At 36.2% G+C, this 23,288-nt stretch overlaps 1 protein-coding gene across 5 annotated transcripts in view; it reads left to right on the top strand.

The window, feature by feature from the left end:
- FNBP1L (formin binding protein 1 like) overlaps window positions 1–21,729 on the top strand; it is a 68,083-nt gene extending 46,354 nt beyond the window's left edge. The window contains exons 9-17 of one of the 5 annotated variants that reach the window (XM_087930220.1): window positions 1,053–1,256; window positions 2,980–3,138; window positions 8,008–8,022; window positions 11,267–11,376; window positions 13,188–13,320; window positions 15,065–15,159; window positions 17,177–17,325; window positions 18,025–18,183; window positions 19,551–21,729. In XM_087930220.1, coding sequence (XP_087786346.1) covers window positions 1,053–1,256; window positions 2,980–3,138; window positions 8,008–8,022; window positions 11,267–11,376; window positions 13,188–13,320; window positions 15,065–15,159; window positions 17,177–17,325; window positions 18,025–18,183; window positions 19,551–19,558 — 1,032 coding nt within the window. In that variant the 3' untranslated portion in view covers window positions 19,559–21,729. Of the gene's footprint in view, window positions 1–1,052; window positions 1,257–2,979; window positions 3,139–8,007; window positions 8,023–11,266; window positions 11,377–13,187; window positions 13,321–15,064; window positions 15,160–17,176; window positions 17,326–18,024; window positions 18,443–19,550 lie in introns of those variants that run through there. The other 4 variants (XM_026700368.2, XM_026700366.2, XM_087930221.1 and 1 more) reach the window with 4 other exon arrangements.
- Window positions 21,730–23,288: the final 1,559 nt, after the last annotated feature.

Here is a 23,288-nt window from a genome sequence, read left to right as displayed (position 1 = left end):
CTTAGATCTTGGCTATTTAATATTGCCTGTTTGAAAAGAACTCCAATCTAATAGTTTTACATATCCCAAAAGGAGAATATTAAAACTAGGTACCTACCAATGCATAATTTTTAATTGTGTAGAACTTGATTTTAAGTGTACGCTTATAATTTCCTTAAGAATGTTGTTAGCAATTGGGCCTGATAACCAATGCCTCTCAACCAGTGCAAGATTTTATGTTAATTTCAGGGGTTTTTTTACATTTGTGTATGTAAATGTACATTACAAGCAATAGCTTAGCCTTATGATTAATGTGTATATTACCCTATGTCAAAATTACAATAGATTGATATTCAAGAGATGCAAACACATATTACAAGAAACCTGTTAAGACTGGAGCTGCAATATTTGGCATCCCTGATTCGGTATTCTGTATTTGTTCTTCGAATGGCTTCGAATGTGATAAGATGCTAAGAAACTGCTTCCTGCCTGTTCTTAAAGCCCATTTTATTCCAAATGGAATTTCTTGTGTTCAGTACTTGATGAAAATGAAACTGTCTGTATCTTGGGAATCAATTTATTTCTTGGATAGATTCTATGTAACAGTTCCAATTTTGATGTAATGATAAAAGAAAAGGAAATACAGGATACCTGCAGCTTTTGTTTTCTCTACAATAAATGCTTACCATTCAAAACAGAGACCCTGAAAAATAACATTGTAAACTAATTTACATTAAGTTTTGGTAGTATAAAATGGGCAGAAGAGACAGGAGGAAGAGCTGCAACTTAGACAGTGGTCAGTTAAACAAAATCTGAATCCAAACCAGAAATGTGTTTTGAGGAATCATCTCAGAATTGTTCCTTCCTAGTTCTCCAGAACATAAAGTTTTTTGGGGGTGTGGGGCACTTTCAGACTTGCAAGTTTCTGTTGCTGTAACCTGAGCAATAAAAGTATTCGTGATTTTGGTTTCCTGATCTCGAGTACCTTGAAGGGCTGATTGGTAGTCTTTAAGTGTAATATTAGTTAAATGCAATATTTAAGCCAATTAACTGTGTATATTTCTCTCACAAAGGATTCTCAAATTGTAATAGACTCCTTTAAGTCTGGCTTTGAACCTCCTGGAGATTTTCCATTTGAAGATTACAGTCAACACATTTATAGGACTGTTTCTGATGGAACGATCAGTACCCCAAAACAGGAAGGAATGAAAATCGATGCAAAAACCACTGTGGGCAAGGCTAAAGGAAAACTCTGGCTCTTTGGAAAGAAACCAAAGGTAAAAATAAAATAAAAAATGTGTCCCACGATTGCACATTCAAGATTGTAATTCAGTGATTAAATGTTGCCTTTTTCAACAGAATAATCAGATTGATTATTATTGACTGATTGTAGGGGCAAAACTGTTCATTTTAGAAACTGGGTTCTAGTATGTTCCAGAGGATAACTACTATTATGATCTCTCATCCCTACATAATTCAACTATGGAATTCCAGCAGCTGAGTCCCAAATTATTGTGTATACCAGACAGTGGCTTGGCCAAACTGTTACAGCATGCAATATTTTGCTATCCATGTACTTGTTGAAATCGAAGTGCTCTGGTGGACTGGAGAGAGATTAATAAGCACAATCAGTTTAAGATTTTTAACTTACATGATAAATGTAGTACAATTGGGAGAATAGTTTATTTAAGCTTTGTTCATCCTGGTGAAGCTTTGTTGAGGATGGCTTCATGTTTATAAGCTAAAACTTGGGCAAAAGTGAATACTGTTGAGAAGCAGGTAACCTGAAGGTTCAAATGGAAATTAATTCCTTTTGAAGTATGAAAAACTAGCAATATTAAGTCTAATTAAGTTTTAATTAAGTCTAATTAAGTTGAGCCTATAATTGTAGATATTGTTGGCATTGGGACAAGCAATGAACGTAAACATGTTTTATTTTTTTCATTGAATTGTGGTGGATTGTATGGGAAATTTGTGCAGAAAATTTTAATACTTTTAGATCAGCTGTGTCCAAGCTGTGAGCTGCTTTTGGTCCTGGGCAGCTAGTAATGCAGCCTACAATATTGTATAATTTTATCATTATTATGTGCATTTATATACATTTACCATGTTATGTATTTATATGGCGCCCAAGACAATTCCTCTTCACTCATTGCAGTCGAGGCAAGCTAAAAGGTTGGACACACCTGCTTTAGTTGAACGAATGCAATTGTAATTTCTAACTACATGGTGTAGCTCTTAATATTTGAAGCCACTGGTTTCATGTATCATTAAAATGGCTATCCAAATTTGGGATAAAATAAGGTTTTAATTTCATTGTTTCATAGCAAGAAGCAAATGTAATATACCACCTATATAAATAAAATGTGAGTGTCTATCATATGTATTTCCTTTTGTGACTGAAGTTTATTGATGTATTTTTGAGTTAGTCCAAAAGGGTAACTTTCACTGTGATTTTGAAATTCTTGTAACCCCAACTTGGTGCATTTATTATTTTAGTAGTTTAAAGCAAGAGCTTTGTGATGCCTGAAAACTATCCGTTATTTTTATTGTGATATAAGTGTTATGATGTTACATTCTGATGCTACTAATTATAATGATGAAAATATAAAATGTTATGGGCTTGGATCCAGATCCAGTGTACTGAAATGGACGAATTTTTTTTCCCATTCTCTAAAGTGAATGAATTGTGCAATGGAGGCTATGTAATGTGAAAGAAGATTGTTTTCACCTGTTCCCTCTGTCCACCTCCAGTTCCACCTTTCATATTATTTTTAAAGCCCATCAATCTTTATTTATGAAAGAATAGTTACTATGGGTTTCAGAAGTATTTGGTTAAAATCTCCCCTTCTATCCAGTTGTGGGAGCATTCGGTTTGCAGAATTCTGTTCCTTTGTTACTCTGGATCCAACCCATCATTTGTTTCTGTATTGAAAGGAGAAGACAGAATTTTCACCACTTTGAATGTTTGCCTTATCTCTTCCTTTCTTTCTATATCAGCCACAGTCCCCACCCCTTACCCCTACTAGTTTATACACATCCAGTACTTCTAATGGTTCCCAGTATCCCATATTCTCCATTGAACAAATCCATTATTGCATGAATGAAATAAAGACAGGGAAGCCCAGAATGCCTTCTTTCAAAAGCCTCAAAAGAGGGGTAAGTTCTATGAGTTCTGTTAGGTGCATGATGGCGCTATGGTGTGCTTCTATGTGGCTTTTGTAGTACCTTCCACCATCATAAGTTTTCTACCGGCAGTGGTGCAATCAACAACCATGTTGCTTAATTCCATGTTGTGAAATAGCTTTGCTTAGCTCCACAATGAATGTTAACATTAGAAATAGCTGACTCTGGTGGTATTATTACAAAGAAGATGCTGAGTGCATGTTCTCATTGTTTCCTGCGTGTACTTAATATAGGCATTAATATTAATATAGCATTGGGAACTAGAAAGTGTTGGTAAGGAAAGAGAAGTGAGATAATTGTAAAAAGAAAAGAAAAGAAAGGCCGATTTCTATCTTGTTTGCTGACTTTTCTGACAAAGGAGGCCTAGTGTTTCTGAAGGATTTTAAAAAGTCATTCTGACAGCTACCCATACTTAATGCAGATGTTTATAATAAATAATTATGAGGAAAGACAGGTATTTATTTTGTAATTCTTTTATTCCAACCTTTTTCCAAGAAGCTCTACCTGGCATATCTGATGACATATTTCCCCTTGGACCATTCTCTAGGACAGTGATGGCTAATCTGTTTGTTGTCACGTGCTAATAATGCAATGCACGCACGACACACCACACCCCCGCGCACGACCTGCACCTCTGTGTATGCGCGGCAGATACCCGACAATCAGCTGCCTGGTGGGAGGCGAACGCACATACGCAGTGGACCTGATCTGGGGCGACGGATTGTGTGCCGGCAGAGATGGCTCTGTGTGCCACTTCCGGCATGAGTGCCATAGGTTTGCCACCACAGCTCTAGGAAGTTTAGGCAAGGCTATTGTATCTGTTCCAAGATCTTTGCTTTCTTAATTGCTACTAAGAAAAACGTCATCCAAATATAGTTTCTCTACAGGCTAATTTTGCATTTTAGTAGAGACCAGTCCTTTATGATTGAACTCCAATATTTTTTGCTTTGCACCGCTGACTTTTTCCATACATGAACAGTCAATCCAATATTTCACTATGAGCTTCCCAAGACGTGGTCTAGTCAGAAAGATTTGTTTCTATCAGGTGCCTCTCTTCCAATACTTGTTATTATAAAGTGATCAGACAGAAATTCAGAATTACGGGTAATCCTCGACTTAACAGTTCATTTAGTGACTGCTTGGAGTTACATCACTGAAAAAAGTGACATGACTGTTTTTCACACTTACAACTCTTGCAGTGTTCCCATGGTCACATGATCACAGTTGGGATGCTTGACAACTGGTTCATATTTGTGACAGTTGCTGGCTGTGTCCTGGGGATTACGTGAACATCCTTTGCAATCTTCTGACAAGCAAAGTCAATGGGGAAGCCAGGTTCACTTAATAACTGTACTAACTTAACAACTGCAGTGATTCACTTAACAACTGTGGCAACAAAGATTGTAAAATGGGCAAAACTCACTTAACAATTGTCTCACTTAGCAACATAAATTTTGGGCTCATTTGTAGCGGAGGACTACGTGTATATTGGCCTCCTTGTTATTGCACTCTAGGGTTATTTTGAATTTAGCCTTGACAACTCACGAACTGACTCTGGTTCATGATCAGTGTATATATTTCCAAGTATGCTATGGATCTTGTATAATGAACCCATTTTATGCCACCTTGGGTATTAGCATGCTTTTTAATTTTTCAGATTATTGATTGTAATGGGATATCTTAAAATGTTAGCTTCCGGGAAACATTTTCATTTTTTAAAAAAAAAAAAATCTGTCTGCACTTTAATTGTACACATACACACATACAGACACACACACACACAAAACACACAACTCTTCATTTTAGTGTATAATACATATTTAAGTAATATTTAAATGCAGTGTTCTTCACTCTAGTGGCTAATTTACTGTTATTTTTGGGACATGTTTGTTCAGTCATTTTATGGATTACTATTAAGAGTGCAGTTCAGGAAGCGCTCTTACTAATTTATACTGACAGATTCTGCAAATGGAGTTTGTTCTAAGGAAGAAGTAATCTCCAACCGACATTTATTTTTCCATGACAAATGAACTAGCATTAGATAATTTACTCTGAAAAACATTCTTTCCTATATGTAGGAGTCTAATACTGAGTCTGGATAACCAGAAATTTAGTGAATCCCCCACCCCCACCCCACCCATACATACACATGTACAGAGGAATCACAATTGATTGTAACACTATATACTTATTATAGTTGGGCATGTTGGTCTTGACAGAAGCAGTTCAGAGTCCAAAGATATCATAGTTCTAGTTAATTATTAGATAGTTTCTCCATTGTAGTGAGTCGGTTTGGTCTTTTTTTCTCTTTTGGCTATGGGTTTCTTATAATTTCCTTGTCTTAAATTAGAACACAATGATGTAGTCATTTTTCCATTCAGCATCTGGTTTTAATCTATAATTCTTGCTCTTTATCCTAAAAAAATGCAAATTTTGAACAAAAAAAAGCTTGATCATTCATTTAGAACAAATTATATAGATTAGACTTCATTAAAAACATATCTTTGTATTATAATTTTGTTATTCTTGCACGCTTAGGTTTTTAAGGTAACTTAGATTTTATAAGGATAGAAAAAGCAAATTTGGCAAGAGTTGGAATTAAGGAAGTTAGAGATGATAAAAAATTTCTTAGGCTTCCTTAATATCTCTGAAACTTAGCTAGATTCTGCTCTCACATTACATCTGCTTCTTATATAGCATCTTTGTAATCACAGCTGTATCCAGCATTCTGAGAAAAAATGCTCTTAGCATAATAATTATTCCAGTAAGAGAAACATATCTTTAATAAGTTTGTAAATCATTAAAAATCACAGTCTACATTCTCTCCTTTCTCTTAACTATTAATCATGGTGGCTCTGTTGAGAAGATTTATGAATTTAACTCCTATTTGAAAAAATGATAGATGCCAAATTTAATAAAATTGAATTAAATAGTATCAGAGTTCTCCAGATGCAACATTAATCTTGAGTATTTATATTTATTTATTAATTTCATATGCTGCCTGTTTCACTATTGAAAGTAAAAGGGACAATCTCTTTATTGGCTTTCACTATGGGGGCAGAATCTAACATCTAATCTCCTGTACTGATTGGGAAATGGTAATGATTTTGTGTTTTATAAAAAAAGGAAATATATACAGTTTCATATCATAGCTGAGGAGAGGTTAGTTCATGCCAAAGGCACAAATAAGCAATATCTAATATCTAAATAAGAGGAGAGTCAACCTATTCTCCAAAGCATCTGAAGGCAAGACAAAAAGCAATGGGTGAAAACTCATCAAGGAGAAAAACAACTTAGAACTAAAGAAAAATTTCCGAACAGTTAGAACAATTAATCAGTGGAACAACTTGCCTCCAAAAGTTGTGAATGCTCCAACAGTGGAAGTTTTAAAGAACAGATCAGACAGCCATTTTTCTGAAATCATTTAGACCAGGGGTGTCAAACTCAATTTCATTGAGGGATGCATCAGGGCAGTGGTTGACCTTGGGAGGGGTGGGGTGGGGGCATAGCCAACTGAGTGGGCACAGCCAGCTTGATGGCACTCCTCAAACTGCTGGCATATTTCCTCTTTGCATTGGATAGGCAGGGCCGAAGCCATGCTGGCCCGATGTTTCCTCTTCACATTGGGTAGACTGGGCCGAAGCCATGCAGGCTGGCCCCTTACATTTTCCACTATAGCCCCTTGGGCCGGATCTAACCACATTGTGGGCTGCATCCGGCCTGTGGGCCTTGTGTTGTCACCCCTGGTATAGACTATAGAGGTTCCTGCTTGAGCAGCCGGTTGGACTAGAAGACCTTCAAGCCCCCTTCCAACTCTGTTATTCTGAATTCTGTATTATTAATTTATAATCAACATTCTGACTTGAAATAGCATTTCCTATATTGGACAAAGTGACTAAACATTTAAAAACCCAACAATTCATATATCATCACCCTTTGATTATAATTTTAAACTTTGAAAATAATCAAGAAATCCCATAACTATTATGACAAACAGAATAATTCAAATAGTCTTTTTTTCCTGGGTAAAAAGGCATGGACTTAAGCAGTTCTACACATAGCTTTAACCATCTATTGACAGCTGAACATATCAAAAACAGAGGAAAACACTTGAATGATTTGTTTTCACTGTTTTCCCATGTTGATAAACGAAGCTAAAAAAGCCTGGAGAAGTATACGAATTTGGGGAGCTTTATTTAAATATTGGCATTTTTTTTCTAAATTAAATAAGAGTATACTATAGATTTTGACTCTAAACTTAAGATCATTGCTATTGTCAAATGCTTCTGCATTATATAGCGTTCCCATGTGCTCTTTTTGGTAGAAATAGTAAAATAGCAATGTTATTGTGTACTTCTGAACTGTTGGGCTGTTTCTTTTGTTTCAAACCCTGACTCCCTGCATCCTCCATGTATATTTATTGCAGTACTTCAGATCAGGGGTCCCCAACCTCCGGTCCATGTGATCAGCACTGGTCCGCGGCATACCAGCAACCAGGCCATGCAAACAAGCAAAGTTCATCCATGGGATGGAGGCAGCTTGCCCATTCCGTTCAGCGGAAACTGGTCCCTGGTGCCCAAAGGGTTGGGGGGGCCCTGCTTTAGATGATATTTAGATGATAATTAAAATGAGCATAAAAATAGAATATTTCATAATAAGGATCTAGTATTACATATATTTGATAGCAAATTCCAGTGTACTCAGTGGGAGTTACTTCTGAATAATGTATGCCAGATTAGCTAGTTTTGGATGGGTATTTTACATTCAGAAATCTTCCTAAACACTGGTTGGAAGTATGCAAATAATTTCCTGTTTCTTTCTGTTTCCAACTAAACTGGTCAGTGGTCGATGAAGACGGTAAGGCGTGTGTGCTGATTTGTCTGCTGTAATTCGTAACAGTAGCATGCAATAGCCTATCCATTTCATAGTTCTGAGTCAGTTAGTCAGATTTGTGCATACTTTTGTTTGTCATTTTGTCTCATAGTTCGTTTGCACTTGATGTAAACAATTTCCTGCTACTTTATAGATTGTATTACAGATCCAATATGGATAATTTTATCTATAATTCTTCTTAAAGTAGGATGTGTTTATGCATTGTCATTATGAAATGAAAATAATTTTACGTACAGCTTACTTGAGCTCTGTTATACAAATTACATACATTATATATGAATTTGGCCTTTTGTGTTATAGAATTATTCTGTTTGAATGACTGAATATTTACAATTATTTGTGGGTGATGTCCTATTTCTGCATCCAATTCCAGAATAAACAGGGTCTTTGTATATCTTCCAGAGGTGCTCTGCAGTTTTTGGAGATAATAGACAAACAATATAGGAGCATTTAGGGAAAAAAAAGAAAAAAACTAACTTTGCCTAAGGGGTCTTATATTACATAGTAGTTCATCCATTCTTTGGAAGTAATGTAAAGTTGGTACATTGTGATAAAATAATCCATTGTCCTTTTCATTAACATACAGTTAGAAAATTTTTGCAAAATTGACTTAAATCAGAAAAAAAAATCCTTACAATGTTTTCCAGTGCAGTTTCATATACTAGGCATGTTGTATTCAAGTTTGGTTAAAAAAAACATACTAATACCCATTTTCAGTGAATGTTCTACTTATATCATTTGAATTAAATAATAATAATTTAAAACAACATTGCAATATATCAAGATAATTCTACTATTGATGTAGAATGCTATTATGGAAGTAGTGGAAAACGAAACATTTCTACTGTTGAATATAAAAAAGTGCTGAAAAAAATTGACTAATAGAATAAAAAGGAAGATGTAAATATAATTTTGGCTATCTTTACAATTGATAAAGCATGTAACTTAATTTCCATAAATAAGGAGAAATCTGTAGCCTCCTTCTGCTTTTGTCAAAAGAAGGAAACTAATGTTTTGCTGCAAGCTCTGTCCCTTTTGGATATGTGCAACATCACAATATACACGCAAAAAAGACAGGGCACGCAGTTCGATGCTGTAGGGACACATCCCTGCAGATATTTCTGACAATGATACTAATTATTTGACAGAAAATTACACAGAATCAGTAGAAGTGATAGATACGGTGGAAAAAGCTAGAAATAAATGTTGCTTATTATACTGAAGGCAGTTATCTGAAATCGTTTTTGAAGGCAACATTCTTGTAAGAATTCCTGGATTTTTCAGTCCCTGATCTCTTTCAATTTTTTTGGAACTTGGCTACTCGAGGTCTTATGGGATATTTTTTGTGCATGGTAGTGATTCCTGTGTTTTATACCATATCTAAGAATAGAAAAATTAAGTGTAGAAAGTTCCCAAGAAAATCTGTTTTTCTTAAGTGGCATAAGAACACCACTAACATCAGTTGAATTATAAAAATAGAATGTAAGATGATATGAAATCATTATGTTTTACCATATTGTATTTAGGAACTTCACTAGATAGTCTCTCTTGAAAAATACTTGTAGTAAAACTATTGGTCTAGAAAAATTAGTAGAAAATTATGTAGAAAAGTGGATTTAGCTGCCTTGTTTAGCTTCTCTAAACAGATGGTAAACCATTAAAATAAAGGCTTGTAAGTTCCTCTTTGGCTTGTAATTAACCAGTGAGTACTATAGTTAATTTATTAAATTGTTAATCACATGTGTAAGTAGGTGGATTTGTGAATCTTTTCTTTGTAACAGCTTGTTTATATCTTGGGATTTGCTAATTATGCTCCCAGTGTTGAATGTGACAGAAATTGCTTGTATTCTCTTCAATATATTAGGAGGATTTGGAAGGGAACTTTTTGTAGGTTATGAAAAAAGGTTTCTGTTTAAATTCAGTCTGCACTCATGCCAGGTAATTTGATTTAGGGGTATGATGTAACTATTCCCAAATCAAGCTTTCCAGAAAATGGAGTGAATTATGAAATAAATTTGTTATCATGATCTAAACAAGAAATAGAGGCTAAAAAGAAGGGGTTGTTGGTTTCCAGATTTGAGGTGCTTCTGTTCTAGATCAATTTTGATCTAAACTTTGACATGTGATCTTCCCTGTTGGAGAAGATGTCAATGTGTTTCAGTGAAATTTGAAGTTGGCTACTTCCAAGCTCATTAATAGCTTTTTTTTTTTCATAAGAAATCTCTTTTGGGCTAAAGAAGGACCTTTATCTCAGGTAAATGTGTTTATGAAGACCTAAGAGTTAAACAACCAAAATAGATATATCCTTACTGTATACTGCTACTGCATTCACTTGTGCTGACCAGCTTTGCAAATATTAGTTTGATTATAGTAAAATAATAAAGGGAAACCTTGTTGGCATAATACTACACTATATTCCTTACACTATAATCACAGTTTAAAAAACTCCCAACATATACAAGTATTCCTATGCTAAATTAATATTTGAAATCTGAGTAAAATATCCAACTACTTATGTTGATATTAGCACAAATTTACTGCTTAACCACAATTAAAGCTGAAATATATCTTCATTTTGGAAGAGGAATATGCATTCCTGAGATTGGCTTCCAGTTTACTGTTGCTAATTATAATGGTGCGAGGTTTATGTCTTTTTAGAGAAATCTTTTTAGAAAATGGAAAAACATGATTTGAAGAAAAACCAACTTATGTATTCTATCTTAGCCTTTTTGGATGCTGCTACAGCAAATACTGTAGATTTAATAAATCTATACCATTTCTGGAGATTTTTTTATCCTTCAAATAATTTCCAAAGTTGCAAGAAGATGCACTCCAATTCTCTTACTAATATTTTAATTCCATTTCCTTTTCTATAACTTAAGCTCATTTTGTTCTGTTGTTTATAATAAGGAAGAATATTGTTATATTCTAAGCACATTGGGAAAAACACAGTAATCCACTACATCCATTTGCAGATTGTTTGATTGTCACTTTGGAATAGTAAAGAAGAGTACATCATTAAGATACCAAATTCAGTATTAGGTATACATATTGTCTAGACCCATAGTTTGCAGCATTATTGAAGTGGGCACAAAACTCTTTCATTCAACTGTATTATTCAGCAAAGAAGTACTATTGGGTTTACTACCAACAGAAGTATCAGTGGGAAAGCTGCCATTTCTAAGTGTTGTATTTTCTTTGGTTTTAGGGTCCTTCCCAAGAAGATTTCAGTCACTTGCCACCAGAACAAAGGCGGAAAAAACTTCAGCAGAGGATTGATGAGCTTAACAGAGAATTGCAGAAAGAGAATGATCAAAAGTATTTACGTTATTCTGACTCTTGATGCTGATTTTATTTTGCTGTACCTAGGAATTTGAAACTCGCTCACTTCAAACATCTCTTTGATTTGATTTATCATAAATCCTCCTAAGCATTTGGAATTTTGGTTCTTCAGTTGCGATCTGTGTGATTCACGTTTATGGACTTTGAATGCTATCAGTCCACCATTGTGTAGCACTAAAGCTCAACTTTTATTCCCCAAAAGGAATAAACTCTCATCTTTCATTTTGTGAACAGTTATCTTCCTCTGGTTGTGATGAAATGGGAGTTTATTGTTTGAACAGAATGCAAAGAAGGAATGAATTGATATCCAGCATCTAAATATTTAAAGAAACATGGCAAGAATGAAGATAATAGTAGTGACAGGAAGTTGACAATTATAGGGTGTAAACATAGGGAAAGAAAAATGAGATAATTAGTATCTAGAAGAAAAAATACAGGTATTCCTTGATTTACAATCAAAATTGGACCGGAAATCCAGTGTTCCAAGTTATTGAAGTCGTAAGTCAAGGCACCTGGGTGACCAGACTTATTTTCCTGACTTTTTTTTTTTTTGCAATGGTTATTTAGCAAATCACACACCACTAAGCTAATGGTGCAGTCATTAAGCAAACCCTTCCTAATGGGTATTTTTTGCTGGAAACAAAATGTGGTCATTGACTAGGATGCCACAGTTGATTGTAAATGGGGGAGGGGAGCACATTTTACAGTGGCCAGAAGTGATTTACAAGCCATAAAATACCTATTCTGAGGCCATTGTAATTCCTAATCCTCATAAATCGACAACTACTGTATGAATAATCCTTGTGAAAATGGTAATAAGTGTCAGTGTGGCTCTGAGGGAACAGTTCATGACCTCTATTATCTGTTCATACAATGTTATTGTTAGATATAATTTAAATTGTTTATAATCCAACATTTGTCTGAGTAAATGAGACAAAATATAATTTCATTCACTACTATAGTTCCAGGAAAGAACTGTTAAGAGAGGAGCTAACCTTTATATAAAATAAAATCTTATTATAAAAGAATTCTATGCTTATCATCTTCGGATGATAACTGAAATATTTTAAAATATATTATTTGACCCATAGCAAACTCAGAAAAAAAAAATCCAAGATTTTGCTTCTTACCAAATAAACTTGGTTTTACCACATAGGTATACCCATATGTACAAATAAAAAAACTGAAGCCAGCTGTGGTTTTTCTATCTATAAATTCAGATATTTTAGTCTATATATGTTTGGTTCTGTTAGGATTGAATGCAACTTTTGTTTCTGAGTATTGAAGAAGTTAGCAGATGCTATGCACCACATAAAAGAGCAGTTGTGATATACAAAGGGGACAGCTTCCCGCCAAAATCTGTGAAGCACTGGAAGACCCAACCTATTTCTGTCAATTCACAGATTAAAATAAATGGAAGAATCACAAATACAGATAAGTAGCACTAGCACTTAGACTTTTATATCACTTTACAGTGCTTTACAACCCTCTGTAAGCAGCTTACAAAGTCAGCATATTGCCCCCAACAATCTGGGTCCTCTTTTTACTGACCTCAGAAGGATGGAAGGCTCCGTTAACCTTGAGCTGCTCAGAATTGAACTCCTGGAGTGAGCAGTGAGTTAGCCTTGCAGTACAGCCGTCTAACCACTGCACCACCATGGCTCTTGGTAGCCAGTTCATAGTTCCTCTGCCTTTGATATACACTCAGTTCTCTTCCTCCCAAAGGGATGAGAGGTAGGCTGTTGAACATCATTGGATGAACTCCTGACAATTGCATTTTTCTATAGAGATGCCCTCATCAAAATGAAAGATGTATATGAGAAAAATCCACAAATGGGTGATCCAGGAAGTCTTCAGCCAAAATTAATGGAAACTATGAACAACATGGACCGTCTGCGAATGGAAATCCACAAGAATGAGGTAAAAATCTGCTCACTGGATAGTTTTTAAGACTAGGATTAGTACAATTTTCAGTCTCTTAACCAAGATATTCTCCCAAGTTCCAAAGAGTCATTCAAGTCAAAGCAGGCAAAGTCATATTTACTGCAGCATTTCAGCCCATTTGCAACAGCCTTCATGTCTTTCCCAGCTAGGTCTAATATTCCATTGAATGCAGCAACAATAATTGATGATAATTATGTGGATGGTTTTGCCAGCAGGATACCTAAAAATATTCAAAGCCTGGCAGCGTGGTGGCTCAGCAGTTAAAAAGCTGGGCTTGTCAGCTGGAAAGATTCGAGACCTGAGTTCGAGCTCATTAAAGCCACTTTAGGGGGCAAAAGTTGCAGCACTTAAGGAAAAAAATGGCAGAGCCTTGTAGAGCAGTGCAGCCCAAGACTCAGAGGCAATGGCAGGGGGTGTCAAAATAGGAAACCCCTGCCTGCCGTTGCCTCTCCACCCCATTCCTGCTGCAGCCAAGCAGGCAGTTCGGCGTTCAGATCAGAGCCAACCTACGGCCATCTTCTGACAGACTGTTCGCTTGTCCAACTCTCCATCCAGCGCCCACAGCAAGTTATCCCTGCAGGGATTTTCAAGTGTTGGGATGTCCTGCAAAGAAATGGCGGCACCAAGTTGGCAGAGGAGAGTTGGTGGTGGTGAGAAGACCATCCCCTGCTGGCTACCCCAAGCTAGCGGCATCAAGTCCCCCCCTTCTGCCATGAGACAGGGTGAACTGTCCTTGCCCCAGCTCCTGCCAACCTAGCAGTTTGAAAGCATACAAAATACAATTAGATAAATGCCACTTCAGTAGGAAGATAACAGTGCTGCGAGACATCATGCTGGCCACATGACTGCAGAAATATCTTCAGACAGTACTGGCTCAGTGGCTTTGAAACAGATGAGCACTGCCCCCTGTAGTCAGCAACAACTAGCGGAGTAAAATCTGCAGGGACCTTTATACTGAATCAAGGAGTCTGTAAATTTTCTGTACTTAATAGAATATTTGGAAATACTTCAGTTAGAAAAAATGTTTTGGTAGATATAGTTTAATTATATTATTTATTTAAATCTGCCCCAGTTGAAAATAATACACTTTAGGGAATTTATATTGGGTCAGCTTAATTCTTAAATGAAATTGGAAGTTTGGTAAACAGTTTGGTAAAGACGGTCACAATGGCATTTCAAACTGTGATGAATTTAACTGTGTCTGGATATTTATAGAGTTCGTAAGTGGTGGTTTCATGGACAACTGAACATAGAATTGATTTTGGACCAAGTTTTTGTTTCCTTTGACTATACATACATGCTTGTGTATCCACAAGACAGGCCAAGCACTCCTCAATTCTCTATCTCCCTTTACTGCTTTTTAAATGTTCCTTGGCATTTTTTTCCCCTATTACTCCCTAGTTATATTTATCTGTTTTCTCCTGGACAGGAAAAAATATTTCCAAATAATTACTTGCCTACGAGTAAGTCTTTAATGCCCAAATGGAACTAAGTGGATAACTGGAACCATAAAGATTATGTTGGAGGCTGTCATTTTGGACTGCAGTAGGCCAGTGTCCCTTGTTTTGTTTTGTTTTGTTTTTTAAAAAAACACCTGTAAAACATCTAAAAGTGCATACATACATACAAGAAATATAGCTTATGGGTTCCAGAAGCATCCCCCGAGCAGAATTTTTATATTTCATTCTGGCACAGGTAACGGGTTTCTCTCTCTCTTCAGGCATGGCTTTCTGAAGTTGAAGGTAAAGTAGCAACAAGAGGAGACCGAAGGCACAGCAGTGACATCAACCATCTCGTAACCCAAGGAAGAGAGAGGTCACTATATTACACTCTATTTTTTTTCCTGACCTACCAGTCGATTATAAAGCTAGGTTTCTAAAACAAGTAAATCTAGTAATTATGATTTATATACCTAAAATATAGAGCAGAGCAAATCCTCTGAAAGTGTCACTTTGCAATAGCAAGAACCATACAATATATAAAACAACCTCTCTTCTGACATAGAATAACAACCAAGAAAAGCCAGACATACTTAGAAAGTACAGCTAACTTAATTATTGGAGGAGAGGTGCGCCAAATGTGTTCCTTGGATTGCAAAGCACCTCTTTGCACAGGTGTGCAAGAAGTCTGCCTTCTCTGTAGCAGAATAAGGTTCTCCCTCAAATTCAGATGCTCTTTCCCCTGAAGATCTGGCTTCTCATCCAGTCCTTTGATAAGGGAGAATGAGAATCCTGACATTTTACTAAAATGTATAAACTGTGTGTGTGTGTGTGTGTAAAGAAACAAACAGACTTTTTTTCACAAGATTTTTTTGTATGTCGTCATCTCGAAAAAGCTTTGCATTAAATCTTCATGCTACAAGACGTTTTATTCACGTTGTTCCAGTTTTATTGAACTTTCTGGTTGTTAAAGGAAATACCTCCAGCTTCCAATGTTTATCAGCTTCTCCCCCCTGCCCCACCCCTCTCTTTTAACATCTTTTCTGTTATGTGCTGGTATGTATATTTAGACATTTTAAACTTCAGTAATTTTTTTGATAATGTGATTGCATTTTTAGTGGATTGACTTCTTTCATATACAGTATTATAAATTGCTTTAACTGTTTAAAATGAAACATTCATGTATTTGAATAGACAAAAAATAATATTTAGAAAGAGTGGTATGTGTGTGTTCATAACAAGTGTTCACAAAACCAGAGGAATGCGAAGGTTCCACCTGCAAAAATGCCCTTCAGCATTATACTTCAAATGATTTAACCAACTTCATATAGTTCTCCTTTTCCCATAGAAAAGCTGTAGCATTCATCAATCGGTTTTATATCCTTGGCTACTGCTAAGGAATAAATATGCTTCTCTTCATTATATTACATTGCAGTTGAAGTGTAACAAAATTGAAACTGTGAGTTAAGGGTTGTTTATAGAGGCAAAGCAGGCTTAAAAACTCCTACATATTCTCCTCTTTTTGGGCAGTCTGTGGAAATTAAAAAAAGAACTTTTTAGATAAACAACTTGTTTCACTTTCTATTTTAAGTAAAGCAGGGATTAAAAATGATGGATGGTTTCACTTTGAAATTTTAAACAAGGGTATATATGGTTGTTGTTTTTCCCCTACTGTTAAAACCATGTGTGGTGGAAGAGAGTCTGAAGATGTAACGAGAGACAGGATTTTATTCCAGTAGACTTGAGTGCATTTAAAGCACCAGTATTATTGCTCTGTATTTTCATATGCTGGACAGATGGTATCAAAGCGCTTTTGCTTTTAAAAGCCATTGTATATTCTGTCCTCTGCCTGCATTTTTCAGTCACATTTTATAGATAGAATGATATAATTCTTTATTTAGGCCAAGTGCAATTGGACACACAAGGAATTTGTTTCGGGTGTATAAGCTCACAGCGTACATATGAACAGCAAGTAATAGTTCATAGATCATAATAAACAATTGATAAATCATAAGAAACTAATAGAAAACAGTAGGAAAGATGAGAGGAAAGATGAGAAATTATACAGTGTTGTGGGAATTAGGTGTTCTGCAGAGGGATGGCAAAACTTTAATAGTTTTGGCACGCAATGCCCTATAGCAGCATCCAGAGGGGAGAAGTTGAAATTGATTATGTCCAGGATGTGAGGGGTCTCTACATATTTTCTCAACCCTCTTTCTCTTTTGGGCAGTATACAGGTCCATATATAGGATGGGTTTACGTTTACTTCACAAAGGTTCATGATTTGCAATAAAATCTGAACATGTTTTGAGATTCTTTTTAACTGATGAAAAACCTATGAGAATTTGGTTAGAGAAATGCAAAGGTGCTTTCTGTTATCTATTACATTTTAGTCCGGAGGGGAGCTACACAGATGATGCCAATCAAGAAGTTCGAAGCCCACCTCAGCAGCATGGCCCCCATAATGAATTTGATGACGAGTTTGAAGATGACGATCCCTTGCCGGCTATAGGACATTGTAAAGCTATCTATCCATTTGATGGTAAGATTAATTTCACTGAAGTCTACATGCAGAATAAATGGGAGTGACCTTGAATCAGTCCAGGATGTTTGGAGTTTTCATTGTTCAACAAAACACGATTTGTAATGTTTACCTTAAATTTCTCTCTATTAAAAGACAGCAGTAAACATATCGCACAGGTAGCAATCTTTTCTTAATGAGCGATCTAGTCAGCAGCCAGTTACAAGACATTGGAACTCGCAAAAGCATTTAAGCTTGGTATATGTGCACATTCCTCTATGCATATGTGTGTGTACACACACACACACACACACACCAACACAACATTGTGTGTGCATCTTTGTATGCAGTCTCTCACACACACACACCCCCTCCGGATATCTAAATACAATTGTATGTAAATTTTTATAATGGCATCTGGTTTAAGTTCTGGGAAATTCATGCCGTAACTTGTTTCTGTTTGATGGCAATAGTACTTCTGCATTATAACAAAATAAATATGTTAGATTAGAAAAGCAGCTGTTGGCAAGGATTCAACTTTGCAACAAGAGACCAGGTTTTTGTCTGTTGGCTTACATTTGAAACATATGTTCCACTACAGGGAACCGAGGATCCCCATTTCCCAGAATGAAAAATGAGGGCTGAGAAAGAGACCGGCTTTAACTCCTCCAAAGGAACAAGAAACCCTAAACACTACACTTTGTTTTGATTTCCTCCTAGGTCACAATGAAGGTACCCTTGCCATGAAAGAGGGGGAGGTTTTGTATATTATAGAGGAAGATAAAGGCGATGGATGGACAAGAGCTCGGAGGCAGAATGGAGAAGAAGGATATGTGCCAACTACCTACATAGATGTAACTCTAGAAAAAAACAGTAAAGGTGCAGTAACCTATATCTAATCTCCAGTCCATCATCTTGTCCATGAACATTGCTTAATGAATACTGAAGCACATAATTGGATGGAAAAAGTCCAAAACTGTTTATGAATCCTTTCAATATGTGATTGACCACAGGAGCCCAAACTAAGAGTTCAGTTTTGAAACTGGAAAATGTCTGCGTATTTAGATCGTTCTGAGTGCCATCTTTGCTTAATGTACTTGCGCGTCTTCTTTTTCAGTACAGTATTTTATTGGTTTTCATTCTTTTAATATTATTCTTATAAAGCTTATTGCTTCCTTTTAAGAGCGTCATTTTAGAACAGATAGTTTCACGAGAGTATACCATCTCTGGGCAATCGATGATTTTTCTTGAACCAGAGCTTGTTCCAAAATGAAGACCGGCTTTTAACTTTTATTTTCTGAACAGCAACTCTACTTTTCATTGCCCTCTGCCCATTGATGCCCTGCACACATTTTATAAGAACAGTCTGCAGGCTAATGCAATGTGTAAGGTCTTGCAGCCACAAAGGAAAACTTTCACTTGTATGCCATTTCCTGCATGTAATGGAACCTAGGGAGTTGCGATGTAGGCTTACAAACATTCCTATTCTGTAAGTACTTTTGCAGCTTTTCCTTTCAAAATCAAATCTAAGATTCTTAAAAACGATACAAGTGCTATAGAAGCCACATAGCTTGCTGATTGGCTCCTTTTTTGCTCTTTCTCATATTTTGGATTTTTGTATACACGTTTTATATATACGTGTATATACATTTTTGTATACACAACCAAACAGTCCCTGCCTCTCATGCCAACACTTGACACATTTCTAATTCTGATTCTTGTTCATTGTTTTGTTCAAAAAGCGCAGAATAGTTACAACTGCTTCCTGCAGGACTTGTAAAAGTAAAACTTAAAAGTAAACTTGGTTCCATTCATCCCAATAGAAAGTGCCTATAGGAATAAATGCAGATCACTTCCTTTTGTTAGAAATGAACAGATAAAAGTCTTTGTATGTGGAAAAGTTTTCATGCCGGCAACGGGTTATTTTATGAGGATGTTTATCTGTGGTATCAGTTGATTAGACTTGGAGTGTTCTAACTTGTATTACTTGGGCTTTTATACTTGCGTGTTTTCACTTGGATGCTAGGGACCATTTGGAAGTTAAATTGCACTAATTTTCTACTGAGTGAATGTCTACCCAGAAAGTGTGACTTGCAGAACTTTTGCAAAGGATCTGAGCCATTATCTAGTATAATCGTAATAATCTGAGGTGGATGTTTATAAAGGAAAAAAAATGACTGTGCTTCTCTTTTATTGAATGGCCCCTGGTAATCCTGTTCTGTTCTTCTTTTCCTCTCGGATTGCAGGTTCCTGAAGCGGGTATCTGAGAAAATGGGCGACATGTTGAAGGAGGTTACATGCAGCTGCTTTTTGGGGGGAGGGTGTTAGGCCCAGCAAGATGGGAGAAAGCCAGTTGCATGAAAGCATGTAGGCATATGTTTCTCACTAACAATGTTAGCATTTCTCTTGTGTGTTCAAAATTGTGGTAAGCTCTAAAGCTCCATCCCAACAGAACCAAACACCCCAGTTTGAAAACATATCCTCTCCATAGTTTGAAGTTCTGAAATGCTAACTGTTTACCACTTGCATTTTATATTGGCTGTTTCAGCTGCTTCCTTTTCCATATCCATTTTCAAAATCGGCGTTCAGTCGAAATCTTGTCATTGACAGTCTTCTGCCTGTGCCACTTCCATGCTCGCCCTAACCTTTTCCTGCATGTCTAGATACGTGTCAGGCATGTTCGCCTAATGTTTTGTACTTCCATAGCTCTTCCTCGTCTCCTGCATTTGTAGCAACCTCCAGTACTAAAGTTTTTATTTCCCTACCCGTTTATGTCACTGTAATTTGTTCGTTTGTTTTATCTTCTTCATTGTGACCATTCCAGTTCTTTGACGTTACACCGGCTGTGAAAGTAACATTCATTCTGCTTTGGGAATGGAATACATCTCAGCACTAGGCCATTCCAGCCTACCCTCAGCACCTCAATACTTTCTCATGAGCACTGAAATCCTAGGATAATAAAGAGCACAGATTTGCCGCTATAAGACAACCAACTCTTTTCAGAAATCAAGTGCTTGTCATTCAGATGCTGCCTTAAACTCTCGAGTGCCTAAATCTGTTGATTGCCAACAATACCACTTCAGTATCCCGCCAAGGGCTATTGGGTCTCAGCTCTGTATGACCTCAATCTTTCTACAGTTCTGCAGCTGTTGGTAGCCAATGGTAGATGTTTTCTCGATCTCTACCATTCCACAACTCAAGGTGCATTGTGAACGTGACACATTGGAAAACAAAAGTACATGTATCGATTTTTTTTTACGTCCAATGAATGTTTTTAATAGGATTTTTATGGGAGCCTTTTTTTAATTGCCTATTTTTTTTAGTTGGGGATGGGAGAAGACACCAGTTTTTAAATGAACTGCAGTGCTCGTCTTATTTCCAAGTATGCTTTATTGTAAGGACCAGTTAAAAATTGGAGTGATACTTTGTAATGATCTATGTGCACTTTTATTTGTAAACATTGCGATTTGGACACATTTATACATGTAAATATAGTTGTCTGCAGCACCCCGTCATTGCTCATGTTATTTGTCTGCCATTTGTGAATTATGTTAACGAAACCATTGAATCTAAGCAAAATAGGATAATCTTAGTATATGGGAAGGGATTGGGAGGGGCAAAGGAACAGTTAAATTAAGCTTCATAAACCAGCTTTCTGCTGTTTGTGGTAATATTTAAAATCCTGCTTTTCTAAAGGTGGGAATCAAAGCAATATTTGGACACGGCAATGCTGGATTCCTTTAGAAGTTTTTTCAGTGTTACTAGCAGTTGTACTATCAGTAAAACTAAATCTGTGTGACTCTTGTGTGGAAATTTCTTCCTTTTGACTATTAAGTGTGCCACTATTACACAGATGATTTAGTGTATTTACATTGAGGGTGATAAAACACTAAAGGTTAGAGTTTTGGGATATTGTAAACAGGGTTATTTATAATAATGTGACCGTATGCCATTACTGACCAAACTACATGGAATAGTTGTTTGTTTAATGCTGGCTTTTCATTTTAAAGTTCCAGATGAAAGACAATGATTAGGTTCTCACTCTTCCAGCCAAGAACCCTATGGATTTAGCTTAACAGCCAGTTTGAGCTGCTTTTAACACTTCCAGTAAAGGACTAATAGTTCTTTTGTGCTACTGTTTTTGTAAGGCAGGATTTGTTTCCTCAGGAGGATCTTTTTCTTCCTGTGGTATAAAGCAACCTTTATGAGGGTAGTTAAATGTAAAGGGGAGGAAAAAAATCTTTGTACTTGCACAGTTGGCTAAAATTATTTTGAAATGTTGAGAATTAATTGTCTGAGTCATAACTTTTCAGTAATTTTTAATCTTTTGTGCACGTGTTGATTTTTTAAATGTTTAAATGCTTTGTTAAATAATAGTCGTGCTCTTCAAAATATTTTCATGGAATTAAACAATCTTTTCATGGCCCTGATCCTTTCTTTGTCTTCTGTTGCAGGCAAGTCATAGGCGGCTTTTGTCTTGCTTAATTTGTCATAAATATGCTCGGGTGGTGAAGGGAAGGAAAAGTTGCGCCAGAAAGATATATATCCATGTTTTCCTCTATGTTAGTCTTCCAATCCAGAATTATTCCTCGGGATTACTTAAAATTCTTTACAAGGTTTCTCAGGTGACTTTCAGCGCACTTTATACTCCACCTAATTTGCCAAAGATGCAGACAGATTCCAGATTGGGATTACACTAAAGCTTACTAATTACACAAACACTTAGAAACAGCAGCACTTTTGGCATGTTTAAACAATGATGCCACAAAGAATTGTACTTATATTTGGCCTCCATAAACAAATAAGGAGTGCAGTATTCCCTGCACAATGCAAACGCCTGCCAGAGAAAAGTTGGAGAAGAGGCTGAAACAATACACTTCAGTGTGGCTTCTGGTAGAACTGCACACATGCAAACAGAAGCTTTGGGGAGGATTCCAAAATTCCTAGATATATATATTTTTTTGTCCTGACCTACATAGTTGTAGCATGGTGGGTCTCAGATTTCAGGACTACTATGAAAAGGAAATGATTCTTCCATTTTCTTCTCCTTTTTTTCCCCTCTCAAGTTTTCTCTTGCCTTCTTAATCCCAGCTGGATCGTTCATGTTCAGCTCATAAGGGTTTTTTTTTTTTAAGAATTGTTCTAAAATTTGTGTATTCATTTGAATTCTGAAACTATAGGGTTTGATAGCCCTTGCTGATGGAAAAGTCTGTTTGGAACTGATAATGAAAGCATCAGCCATAGATTTCAAAAGCAGTCTTAAAAGGTCTGCTATCGGGTCTGCCTTAGTAGCTTATTAAAATAAAAGCTTCACATTTTCCAGTTGACTGATCAGGCCATGGTGGATTTAAACGCCTTTTATTAAGTTTGCTTGTTTCCTCTGTCTTAGGATTCATGTCATGCTCACCATGACTTCCAGAGTACAAAGAGGAAGATAGATGTCTTCTTTTTCCTTAAGTCGTTGTTGGATATTTGATTAGGAGAGAGAGAGAAAAAGAGATCATGTCTTTTCTTCTCTCAGAGTAGGACCTTAATTGGGTTAGACAGTAAATTGTATTACTGGTTAAAATCAAACGTCTTTATAAGTAGAATAAGAAAAAAATATGTTTTTAAATTATATCCATCATGAAAGGTTAAAAAAAAGCTAATTTAGCTCACGGTGAACAGTAAGATACAAGTTTGGTAGTGCAACATCACCACAAATTTCCTCTGGTGAAATTTATACAAGTATTATAGCCACTTAACTCATTACTGCTTGTAAAAACTAGTAGTGAAACAGGTCTCTCTAATTCCTTCACTTGAGAATTGTTTTTTTAAAAATCTGCAATGGTGGAAGACATACAGATATTTTAAAGCCTTTTGATTTTTAAAAAAATCCATATGAAGTAGTATGGGAAGAATCAGTCACTGGAAAACAAAAGTTTCCAAGTTGCAGGATATAAAAATATTTGGATCTGTGTCTGTTAAGCCAAGATACCTGATGA

Source organism: Pseudonaja textilis, chromosome 3 (genome assembly GCF_049901715.1).
Source record: "Pseudonaja textilis isolate UNSWEBS1 chromosome 3, rPseTex1.2, whole genome shotgun sequence".
NCBI classification, from domain to species: domain Eukaryota; kingdom Metazoa; phylum Chordata; class Lepidosauria; order Squamata; family Elapidae; genus Pseudonaja; species Pseudonaja textilis.
The sequence above is the reverse complement of the archived record's forward strand: the minus strand, read 5'-3'. Positions and strand labels throughout refer to the sequence as shown.